The sequence below is a fragment of the Zerene cesonia genome, chromosome 22 (genome assembly GCF_012273895.1).
Source record: "Zerene cesonia ecotype Mississippi chromosome 22, Zerene_cesonia_1.1, whole genome shotgun sequence".
NCBI lineage: Eukaryota > Metazoa > Arthropoda > Insecta > Lepidoptera > Pieridae > Zerene > Zerene cesonia.
In genome coordinates, this window is record NC_052123.1 from 5,235,289 (window position 1) to 5,248,852 (window position 13,564).

Genomic DNA, 13,564 nt, shown 5'->3' on the forward strand with positions numbered 1-13,564 from the left:
ATTGCTATAAAAGATATGTAAGTATATTTTTTTATTTAATATGGCTTCTAAGACGCCTGAAATAAATGATAAATAAAACTAAAAATATAATGATTATTTAGACTTTAAAACAAGTAAATGTGGTAAATGAAAGCCTGTTTCAAGCATTTAAAACTGGTTTTACCTATTGTATTATTTAAAATGCAATCGCACTATCATTTGATTAAATTACGCTTACCTTCTAAGACCCTAAAATCAAATACACATAAAATACCTATAATATAGATGACATAAAGTCCTCTCTCACAGTTAAAGTTTCATTAGAGCAGATGACATCATATTTAGTAACCCAATTTAATATTCGTTAGTTAAGTGATATTAGCTTTCTGAGTGTCAGATAGTGCTGCCATATAATACGCAAGTTACCTTTTTACCCGACTGCAGGAAGCAGGGTTATGGTTTTCACGTGTAGATAACAATATACCTAGTTGTATGTGGAAAAGTTTGTATAATTCTTTGTAGATTATAACTCATCTCAAAAAATTGCTCAATTGCAAAGTGAAAGAAAGACAAACGAACAAACACACTTTAGCATTTATAATGTAAGTAAAGATTATTTCTCTTGTAAGTAAATAATTTGTTAATGTATATGTTCTCAGAATACCCCGTTTCAAAACTTATGTATTTGTATATTTCAAAACTTATGTGTTATGTATTTTATTATGAGTGTAATCTTAGACTGTTAGCATAGTCTAGTTACATATATTGACCCAATTAAATAAAAACCGAAAAAGTAATCCACGTACACAAAACCGGGCGTAAAAGCTAGTATCTAAAAAGGATATCGCAAAAAATCAGCAAACCATTGAAAATATTTGACGAATTGTAAAAATCGTTCAATCAAATCGATTGAAATTACATTATACCAGCAAATATTTGTAGATTCCTTTTTGCGGGTACTCGTGAATTAATTACGTTTATTTTACCTTTTAAGTTATTGTAAATGGCATCTTTAATTGAGTTGAAAGTGTATTGTGGAATTAACTTCCAGTGTGATTTAAATGTTCATATTAATGAGTTTTCTACCGACTTTCCCAAAAAGGTAACCATTTAGCTTTATGGGTTTCTAGTCAATTGATGTAATAATTTTTGTGTTTGTTAAGGAATTGTTGTCATTAGCGCCTCCTGGTTTTGGTACCTCCCCCACAGGGTTGTTGCTTTTTTGTAAAAGAAATATGTTTCTATTATTTTCATATACCTCCTCAAATGAAATTATGTCCTACTAGCGAACCGCCCCGGCTACGCACGGGTACAATAATGCATGATATATATGTATGAACCTTCCTCTTAAATCACGCTATCTATTAAAAAAACACCAATATCTGTTGAGTAATTTAAAATATCTATACAGACAGACGGTGGAAAGCGATATAAAACAAGGGTTTTATACTATGGTTCATACAAGACAAAAAAAATCATATTATCGACACCTCTATTTTTTTCACTATTTTGTAAAGAAATAAAAATAATAGCGTTTGCATTGCGAACAAATAATCAAATACCGAGATGAATTACCTCTGACACTACTAGACCGTATTAAATAATACTTTCACCAGCAGAAAGTTATTTTTTTTTTTAGGTAAAAGAAGCTATATTTTGTCTTGTTTTTATTCTAGATCGGCGGAGCCGGGACGAGTGGTTAGCTGTAAATAAGATAAAACACAACAAAAAATAAATAATATGATACAATATTGATTGCCTGTATGAACGGTCTTATTTATTCAGTGATCTCTATCAGACAACCAACGAAGGTAAAAAGGCGAAACACTTTGTAAAATATCCCATTCCTAATACAAAAAAGTCAACCCATACCTGTATGTTCTGAGTCTGTGTTGTCAGCAGCTCAGTGCCATTGTACCACTCGATGGTGGCGGCTGGTCTCGCGCCGGAGACAACGCACATCAGGGTGAGGAGGGTACCCTGGGTGACGTGCTCTCCCACCCCGGAGATGGCTATCTTGTTTGGTGGCACTGGAAAAGAGAAAAGGAGCTGTTAAAGAAATACGTGAGTATATTGTAATAGAAAAATATTAATCACAGTCGGGATTCGAACCCGCGTCATTGCCAATATTTCGTCGTTTAATATTCCGTCGTAAACGTCATTGTCCATCCTCTTCCGTGCCACCCGTGCCTGTTTCAGAAAACGGAATTTCTTCTACTCTTTCGGTTTCATGTGCCTAAAGGCCACCCCACGCCATCTATCGAGATGATTAAGAACTATCGCAGCCAATATGAAACATTATGGCAATGATGGTGGTGATTATTTAACATGAGGTGGTCAACCTGCTCCTTTGCTGGCTCTGACATATAAAATCCACGACCACTAAAATTAATAAAAACTATTACCATTTATATATCCAGTTGTCTTTGACCTCATCCATAAAGGGAAATTCATCAGGAAAATGACGCAAATCGTCATATAGACAGGACCCCAGGGTCCGAAATGTTTTATTAGCAAAGTCAGCAGTTGTGAATAAGTTACCAAGTGTCCCCTAGAGACGAATAGTTTAGGGGCTGGAGGTGTGACTACAGGCATAAGCGCAGCGGAAGCGGGGGCGTAGTATTCTTCAACCGACTTAATAAAATAAATAATAGTTTAAAAAAACTAAAAAACACGCTTTAACAAAAATCATATTTTGCAAATTGAAAAATGGAAAAATTTTATCAAATTAGTGTATTGTCATCGGTCCTCAATAAATCTACAAAGTTTGAACGAAATCTGGCCGTTTAAAGTGGGTCAAAATCGCGCCCAAAGAAGTCGGTTACAAACAAACATACAAACAAACATACAAACAAACATACAAACAAACATACAAACAAACATACAGGTGAAGCTAATAAAAAGCGTGTAAAAAGGATCTCATTCCGACTGTATTTTTTGTGTTTGTTACCTTAGAATTTTAGACTGGGTGAACCGATTATGACGATTCTTTCTCAATCGACAGCTGGTGCCTTCGTGTTTTAATTTGGTCTAATCCTTATAGTTGGAAGACGGCTAGATTTTTTGTTTCATAAATTATTACAAATTAATTAATTATTAGATTTTATGGAACCAGTTGCTTAAATACACAATACATAGAACTAAGTTATTATTTTAAGAGCATGCGTATTGGACACTCACAAAGACAATGTAAAAACGTCACACGCACCCCCTAAGCAAGAGTAGGTTTTAGTGTATAGTGAATTATGCAAGTAACTGGTATTCAGAGGTGATTAGAATGACATATATTTTTCAAGTATCTTTCCAAAGTCTACTAAGTCTATCTTAGACTCTTTCCACTATAAATATCGCTCAGTGCATCGCTGTAAACACACCCTTAGGTTCATAGAAGTTGAGAGGAGCCATTGAATTTTGGGTATCGGCTGTTTGGATGATGTATAAGGATTTAAGTTTGATTGCTTCTTCTATTATAAATTTCAACTATCCCGCTTTATCCTATGAAGTTGTACCATTTAAATTCAATGTGGGTTAATAATATTAAGAATTAAAGCATAAGAAACGGACTGAAATAAAAAACTGGAAAATAAATTGATTTTTCAATTTATCTGCGCATGTGGATAACATCACCACTGCTTAAACGGTGAAGGAAAACATCGTGAGGAAACCGGCATGTCCAAGAATTAAAAGTTCGACGACATGTGACATCTGCCAACCCGCACTTGGCCAGCGTGGTGGATTATGGCCTGAACCCTCATAGGAGGCCTGTGTCCCAGCAGTGGGAACATATATGGGCTGATGATGATGAAACGGACTGACGGAGAAGATATGATTGGACTAGGAAAATAGAGATACAAGTCGTCCCGTTCTACGAATGAAACAGGCATGTTACTATTACACGCCGGCCTTCTGTGGGGCTTTGGTACCTTCCCAGGTGCGAGCTGGCAATACCCAAAAAAACCTCTTATTCGATTTCCAGTGAAAGCGTATCAGAAAAATCTGTCCAGCCGTTTCGGTGATGTTTGGTTACAAAGACACAATTTTGTATTTTCGAAGAGGAAGATAGATATATAAGATATAAATAGATTTATTATATAGCAATAGATAAATAAAAAAATATCTTATTAACGCAAACAACATTTAATACAATATCTAAATATTATATTCAAACGACATGGATATTAATAAGAGAGAGTATACGTATGTTTCCGCCAATAAAATAAATGAAGTAATTACTGTTCATACAAACTTGAGCAAATACGTCAACATCTTTGAAGTAAGTTAACAACTTAACCAGGAAAAAGTTGCACGTGTCAAGTTATTTCTTATTACTTAGCCTTTGATAACTTATTACGAGAGTAATGGGGAAATAATTTCCAATTACAATGTATTTTGGTAAAAGGGGACGTAATGTTTTCATGTTATGTGCGGATTTGAGTATTGTGACATACATACAAACATATATAAAGAAATATAGCGTGTTATATAATTCTTTTCTATTTATTATTTATTTTATCCTACTTCCTACTAATATTATAAATGCGAAAGTTTGTAAGGATGTGTGTGTGTTTGTTGCTCTTTCACGCAAAGACTACTGAACCGATGCAATGAAATTTGGTACGTAGACAGCTGGATAACTAGAATAACATATAGGCAACTTTTTATCCCGACATTCCTACGGGATACGGACTTACACGGGTGAAACCGCGGGGCGTTGGAACTCGTTCCTTATAATACACAAAAAGACACGACAATTGGTTAAAAACCATTCACGACAATTGGTTAATAAGCTAAAGAGCATCTGCAAAATCAATCACACATCCAATTTATGACTGTTCCAACTGTTGCTTAACCTCGATTATTAATTATAAGTTGTTATACGGGCAACTGAAATACATCATCTCTGAAAATTGCAACTACTAACTATCACGGTCCATGGGATTCTATAGCTTGGTGACAGACGTACGGGAACGTACTACTCAACGGTTTTTTATCAAATTGTCACACTATGTCCCGTTTGATCCGACTTAAAAGATAGGATAGTTTATATTATTTGTATTACGATAAATGACTACCCGGGCGGAGCTGGGGAGGGCAGGTAGTAATGTAAAATTAATATCGATTTAAAAAAAAAAATCTTTCTTCTTTGAAATATTAGTGTTTTACACTAAATCGTGTTTCAAAACCGTCAAATATTCTAAAGATTCTGACACAGCATCCGGTCGCCTTGTATCTCCAATATTGGCATTGAAGTTATATACACACCCAAGTTGGTGTTAGCTTAGTTATATAAAATACACACAAAGTATTCAAGTTTGATTAATTGTCACTCGAAGTTAGACAGGGTCGAAATATCTGGTTTGGGTGAGATAAACACATAGTGGAGGTAGTTTGAAAAATATATCATAGGTGATGACAATTATTTTAAAGAATGGATAATATTTGACCACGAGGCGGGACCAATTTTTTCTATTTTTTCTTTTATTATTAAAATTTTTCATTTATAAATCATTTCAATGCTTAAAAATTAAACTAAAAATAATATAAAATATGATTTTTGTTTTATCAAAATCAAAATAACGCTCGATTTCTAGCTAAATAAATTTATTAATGATTTTTCAAAAATCTGTTTATGCAGTTTTAGTCTACGTCTAACATGCCCAGTTGAAAAATCACCTATTAAATATTGGATTGGCATTGGATCAAATATATTTTTTTCTTTCTACTCTATTTTATTCTATTCTATTCTGTTCGCCCCGGCTTCAATCGTGGTACATATATAGCCTATATCACTCAGGGAAGTTGCAGCTTTCCAATAGAGAAAGAATTTTTGAAATCGGTCTACCAGTAGTTGCGTGGAAACGTTACAAACATAAAAATACAAGTTGCCTCTTTATAATATAAGTGTATATTTACTTACAATAAGTAGTAAGTAATATATTTTACCTCACGGTGAAGTCATAGCAAATTTTTATTGTAGTTACAGCTAAATTTAATTTTTAGTTTTATAGCATTGAAATGCTTTATAATGAAAGAATAGAAAAAGTGGCAGGATCACGGGTGGCCGAGAGGCTAGACGTTGCTACGGTTAGGCAAGATACGCAGGTTCGAATCCTTTCTCGTGATCAAATTTTTTCTATTCTTTCAAAATTTCTCGTAGTTACAGCTATTTTTTATTTAGAATGTTATTCTACAATTCACCCCAAACATTAGTTATTTTTGCAACCTTAAACATACCGTTTGTATCTTATTTATTCCATAGAAAACGTTTATAAATTTGAATAATTTAGAATAGTCTATCATATCTATTGCTAACCCTGTAATCCATCTATCTATATTCAAAAATTCATCCATGTCCCCAGAGCTTTTTGCGTGAAATTGTAACAGACAGACAGCAACGAATTTATAATAAACGCAAAGATGTCACATGCCTTGCGTTACTTGACATGCGGATATTTCTATCGATTTCAAAGTTTCATTGGTAAAAATAACTAAACATAGAATTGTCATTCATTGTGATTGCAATAAGCCACCTCTATATTCAAATATTAAAGTAACATATCGTGCTTTATTAATTATAAACAGAAAACCAATTTAATCCATTTCTTTTGAAACAGGAAAAAATATTAAGACTAATCTTTATAAATCCTACTAATATTATAAAGTTTGTAAGGATGTGTGTGTGTGTTTGTTGCTCTTTCACGCAAAAACTACTTAACCGATTGCAATGAAATTTGGTACGTAGACAGCTGAACAACTGGAATAACATATAGGGAATTTTTTTTCCCGATATTCCTACGGGATACGGACTTACGCGGGTGAAACCGCGGGGCGCAGCTACTATTCTCATATAATTAAAATACATTTCACATACAATTAAAAAGATAAAAATGCGTCCTTATATACCAAGCCTTTTTAATTTAGCACACATTCATGTAACATACATAAATGCATACACTATATACAGCAAGGGGCCCAGGATTCATCCCTGTGGCACACCATATTTTACATAACAAGCATTAAGCTATCACTTAAGTGCTGTACTCCAAGCAATTTTCCGGGGCCGCTCGATAAATTGCGAGAGTCTAGCTAATAAGTGGCAAGATAGTGCCGCTAGTGATGTGACGTACATGTATCGATAGATATCTAAATAATTTATCGTAAGATGTATAATTATTCTCACAATATAGTGCAATATTACGCTAATTTTACTTCGCATGGAAAAAATATAAAATATTACATATTATTTTCTTGTGTTTGATTTTACGCGAGTATTATACATTTAGAGATTAAAGACTTTTTAAGGGATTTTAAACGTGATTTATTCATTATATTACTAACCTGACGTTTCGAACACTACGGCGAGCGTGGTCACGGGGGGACTGAAAGTGTAAAGTGTAAAGTGTACGAAACGTCGGGTTAAAAATACAATGAATAAATCACCTTTAAATTTCGTTAAAAAATCTAATTTTATTTTAATTCCTAGAGTAACAATTCTTGAAAATCAAATTAAAAGAAATAACCATTAAAATAATTCAACTATAAAAATATTTCATTAAAATCAGTTGAATAATAGCCGAAAATCCGTAAATTTTAAAATATTAAATATCTAGTTCTTAGTGAGTTAATAATGTTAATAATAATACACAATTTGTTAACACTTAAAAATATATTTTCTTTATCACCAATATATATTTGATCAATAAGAAACCAATACGAAATCCAACGCAAATTTATAAGCTCTATAAAACAGTAAGTCTTATTTCAAGTGCCATAAGAATTAGAATTGATCGCTTCACATCAGTATTAGAAAAGGAAATATACTTTCATAAATATTAAAATGCACTATGCTTACAGAAACGGCACTTAGTCATAGTCATAAAAAATGGCGTACAGTGTTATATATGGGGCGTAATTTGACATACTTAGCGACCGCAAGATTATGCGGTGAAAAATCGTAGCGGAGTTATGTAACAGTTATATTATCCACAGTTATAATGTACAGTGATATATAACGTGAAGTTATTTGGTTGTGTGTGTTAGAAATGTTTATGATGGAATTACTGGATTTGAATTCACCAGCCGACAGCTACATTATATAGTGTTAAAGGCTATCGACCGACTTCAATTAAGTAGGTTATAAATTTGACTGTATTTTTAGTGTTTTTTACCTCATAAATTATTAGTGGGGGAACGGATTTCTATGATTGTTTTTTAAATTTAAAACTGATGCCTGTCATATGGTTCCTTTAATATTTGGTATAGCAAGAAGACGAAAGAACTACAGTTCTAACAATTTGAAGGCTGTTTCCTTTTTGTCTGACGAGAATTCAGTGTTTATAATATGTATATTCAACATAATTTTCTCACCTAAACTAATATAATAAATATAAAATACTTCATGGGAGGCAATGGTGGCTCAGCGGTAAGCTTGAACTTCAAAATCGATAAGTCGGGGTTCGAGACCGGGCGAGCGTGCAGGAAATAAATTGATTATTCAATTTATCTGCGCATGTAGATAGCAACACCAGTGCTTAAAACGGTGAAGGAAAACATCGTGAGGAAACCGGCATGTCCAAGAATTAAAAGTTCGACGACACGTGACATCTGCCAACCCGCACTTGGCCAGCGTGGTGGACTATGGCCTGAATCCTAATAGAAGGCCTGTGTCCCAGCAGTGGGAACATATATGGGCTGATGATGATGAAAATACTTGATTGCTCGTTTCGTTGTAGCAATTTCATTCAAAAAACGCATAAGTGATTTTAAATATTTATTTTTTACATTAAAATGCTACGTCTGTACTGCGCAACATTGGCTATGTATATTTGTTTCGTCTCAATGCAGACGGCGCGGCGCAATCGGCCATTATATCATATAAATGTGTTTTTTAGCTCGAACGTAAACTTACTAGTATTCCCGTGCAATGCAATTTATATTACAATTAGCTCTGCCCCGCGGTTTCACTCACTTCGTATGTGTTGTAATATAGCCTCTAGCCTTCTTTAATAAATGTACTATTTAACACAAAAATAACTTTTCAATTCAAACCATGGGTTCCGGAGATCAACGCGTTTAAACATATGGTGTCTTCAGCTGTAGATTACATGTTTACTACGCTATTTTATGTTTTTTTCATATCGTTAATTTTTATACAAAGAGCTGCTATTAAATCGAACGACTAAGAATTAATTAAAAGTTATAAAGCATTCAAAAATTTTAAAACTTTACTAATCGTCTACTAAAAGATTGTCCCCACAAATGTGACATTTCTCCAATCTCAATCATCACAAACATAAAAGTTTCAAAAATCATCTAAACGCTTTTTTGCACACTGTACATGTGTGTCACTGTGACGTCATCGACACGACGTCCAAATAAACGTATATTTTACACCGATTATCGATACTCGAGCACATCACTAGCCCAAGGAAATTTTCCCAGCAAGCAATATGAAGGGTCGATGGGGCTCCGCGATGGACACCGCACTAGTGATAAATGAGTTACCTGTAACGTGTCGGTTTTGTTTCAGCGCCATATTGCTATACTAGTCCTTACCCGCGGGTACTGTCGTCTTATGCGTCTTATTTTACTATTATTGCTCACTTACATATGTACTAGAAACTCGTCCCGGCTCCGCCCGGATATCAAGGTTCCGGTTTTATCCCAAGGGAGCATTTAATCGGGATACAAAGTATCCTATCATCCAAGTCAATTCCTACCCTATCTGTATACCTAATTTCATCAAAATCCGTTCAGTAGTTTCAATGTGATTGATGGATAAACGTCTAAACAAACAACTATCGAACTACTCCGAAACGGCTGGACCGATTCTTATGAAATTTTGTGTGCATATCGGATATGTCTGAGAATCGGCCAACATCTATTTTTCATACCCCCAAATGATAAGAGTAAGACAGAACAGCGTTTGCCGGGTGCAGCTAGTAATTTTATAATTTTCTTGTACTAATTGTAATATTTCATAAATTGTCTCACTTGCTCTTAAACTGTGAGTACATAAGAAATTTTTTAATCCTAGCGATTCTTATGAGGATATTTATTTATAATGCTTTATTGCACAAAAATAAAAAATAAAAATAACCCCATACACAAAAATTACTCAATTACTAATATTTTTGTACAAAAGGCGACCTTATTCCTAAACAGCGATCTCTGCCAGGCAACCTGGTATATTACACAACAAGACAATATTTTTTTAACATAAAGATCTTGTAAGCAAACCGTGTCTGAAAATCACTACATAGTATAAAACAAATTCACTTTCTCTGTCCCTATATCCCTATGTATGCTTAAATCTTTAAAGCTACAAAACGGATTTTAATGAGGTTTTTTTTAAAGATAGAGTGATTCAAGAGGTAGGTTTATTAAACTACTCCGAATTAAACACGTGTGTAGCCACGTGCAAAAACTAGTCAAGTATATAATATACAAAATAAAAGCGTGAAGTTTAAAAAGATTTTAAAATTTTTAATTCGCATTAAAAGCTTCCACCGGAATTACGGCATTCAGATTTCAAAAGATATTTTATTTTCGAGGAAATGTTAATTAGATTGAGGGTTCAAGAATCTTAAATATTATTAAAGGGACGAAAAAGTGACCCATATGGGGTGCGGGTAAGAATTTAGCCCTTATGGGGTACATGAATGAGTTGGTGAAACTGACAGCTTACTAGAATTCCAGTGTTTTATCGAACTATGCTTTATAACATGCTTTTATTAGCTGCGTCTGTATGTTTGTATGTTACTGACTCCCTTACACTTGATTACATTACAATAACATATATGAAACTACTTCGATTTAACGCGTGAGAAGCCGGGCAAAGGTGATGTTTTTATAAAAAATTAATACAGTTTCAGACATCGAAGATTTTATTCACTTATCTAAGATTCGGTGCTTTAATTATCCTGATTAATTTGACGATATGAAGCAACGCTAATGAAAATTTATTTCTTTGAGGCTCTTCAAAAATTAGGAAATTATTTCGCCTGACAGCACTTTTAAATTATCAGGGCTTTTATAGCGATTCCTTTTTACTTCATGCTTACGACTTTTCACTTATTTTTTAAAATACTTTGAATAAGTGAAAAGTTTTATTTCGGTATTAACTACTAAATTGTATAGAACAGCTCATCAATTATCGATGTGATTTTCGTATCATAGATTCTACAGTAATATGCAATATTCCTGATACAGTTCTGTTAAATTTAAAATACATGAACTATCAAAATCAGCTTTAATAACTATAAAAATTCAATGAATTCTTTCAAGTCGCAACCCTATTCTAAGTTAAGTTAACAACTGTATAATATTCCCCATTTCTCCCAAGTGGCAGCCCTACATCTGGTCTCAAATTTAATATGATTTAGGAGCAATAATTCGGAATTAACTTCGTATTTTTGTCGGATTATCATAATTATATGGAAATCGCTTCTTGGGGATGTGGAGAGATTAATGTCATTTAATATGGCTAAGTATCCCGGAAAATGGCAGCGGCAACGTCTTTAGGGTTTGTTTATAAAAAGGAATCGGCATTATTCATGCTCCGTGTCCCTTTTTCTCTTAGGTAATTTGATGTATGAAAAAGAGTGAGGGATATATATTATATTTGAATTTTTTTTTTTTTACTTCTATTCTTGGATGGTGTTTGTGCGTCGATCAGGCGAATACTGCTGTAGTGATTTTGATGTAGTTTTGTTTGCAGATTTATTTTATTACTTAAAGTAGCTTTTTTAAATGTAAATAGATTAGCATTCCGGCTTCGCCCACCTAGTCAATAGAAAAGATATACATTTACCCACATACTCGTAGTAGCCATTCCCCGGGATTTTCGTGATAAAATCTATCCAACGTTCTCGGTTCTTAAACTATCTTTGCTCCAATTTTCATCAAATTCGGTCCAGTGGTTTAGTTGTGAAGAATAAAGTTACTTTCGCATTTATGATATTAGCAGGTATATCTTGTGTTAAAGTGTTAAATAATTCAACACTACCTTGCACCCAACTCATATATAAATTGTAATAACACTACACGTAAACAGTTTTACTATCTAGTATTCTAGGTCAAAGTTTATAGCGCACTAAAATGTAGCCTAGATACAAAGCTAAGCGTTTCCTAAAAATTTCGCTGACTTCTTTATCGAGGCGTAAAACGGGTTTCCAGTGAATTAATTCTTCATCGAGATGAGTGGTGTGGTACTTTTGTGACAACGTCTGAAATGTATTGTTTTTGTCTTATGTTATTGTCGGCAATGGAGCTGGTGGATCGCCTGAGGAACTACCACCTGGAGGCGCTACCAGCACCCATGAATATTTGGAGAGGTGTAAGGACGATTGCAGACCTTAATCGATTTAGAAATTTTAATAGCATAGCTGATATATTTTCAGAACGAATTGTATCACGGATACGGCCCTATTTTGCTAACTTTCCGCTCGTGCTCGTTTTCGTCTTTGTTCACTTACTAGAAGCATATTCGTATATTCTCAAAGAAGCCTATGTCACTCTCTACCTAGACACAAAAATCGCTCCGTTACGAAACGCAAAAGACAATCTAACAAACACATTTGAATACATGCAACAAACGGTAAGTATTTCTGTTATTAATAAAAATGTTTGGTCAGAACCGATTAAGATGAAATTTAGCACCAGATAACGAGTATTATATAAGCATCCCATTCGCGAGTGAAGTCAGGAGGAAACATAGTTGTTGAGTTAATCTTTTCCGCAATTGGTTAATAAAACAGATAAAAATAAAATTTCCCCCGGATTTAGTTTCAGTTCCAAACGTTTATATCGCATAAACTTCGATGGGGGTTGTAAAGTTTTCTCAAACTCAACTTCCTTTATATTATATCTATATGATAGCTTTAAAAAATTTTGAGTTCAGATATTTAGAATTTATGCTGTGATACTTTTATACAATAAATATATTTAGAAATTAAAGACTTTTCGACGGATTTTAAACGCGATTTATCCATTATATTATTAAACACAAACACAAGAAAATACTACAATAAATAAAGTTAAGAAACGGAAAAAAAACAAGCATAAATGATTGTCTCACTTGCTATATGTAAGTAAATTATTTAATCCTGATCCTCATCCTTTCTTCCCTTCCTTTCTCCCTTCCGTTCTTCCAACTTAAAGTCCATAAGATATAATTTAATGGCTACATCTTACCTCTAACATCCAGCTTGACTTTCTTAAGTATCGGTGCGTCCAACGCCGCGGACGACACGTTGCATACAAGCTCGCCGTCCAGCTCCGCTCGCGTTACCGTCATCGGCAGCACGTGCTTGACCAACGATTGCTCGGTGATTGTTTGAGCTGGAACAAATTGTGTTTATTAATAATAATGCATATTTGAAAGCAGTGGTGACTCAGTGGTGAGAACCTCGGACTTCAAAATCGATAAGTCGGGGTTCGAGACCGGGCGGAGCGTGCAAGAAATAAATTGATTTTTCAATTTATCTGCACATGTGAATAATATCACCACTGCTTAAAACGGTGAAGGAAAACATCGTGAGGAAACCGGCATGTCCAAGGATCAAAAGTTCGACGACATGTGACA

At 34.0% G+C, this 13,564-nt stretch overlaps 1 protein-coding gene across 7 annotated transcripts in view; it reads right to left on the reverse strand.

Annotated features, from left to right (window-relative positions):
• Window positions 1-13,564, reverse strand: part of LOC119835985 (hemicentin-2) — a 320,995-nt gene that overhangs the window by 42,193 nt on the left and 265,238 nt on the right. For all 7 annotated transcript variants that reach the window (XM_038361130.1, XM_038361129.1, XM_038361132.1 and 4 more), the window contains exons 6-7: window positions 13,174-13,320; window positions 1,852-2,009 (exon numbers count right to left, since the gene is read on the reverse strand). In XM_038361130.1, coding sequence (XP_038217058.1) covers window positions 1,852-2,009; window positions 13,174-13,320 — 305 coding nt within the window. The remainder of the gene's footprint in view (window positions 1-1,851; window positions 2,010-13,173; window positions 13,321-13,564) is intronic.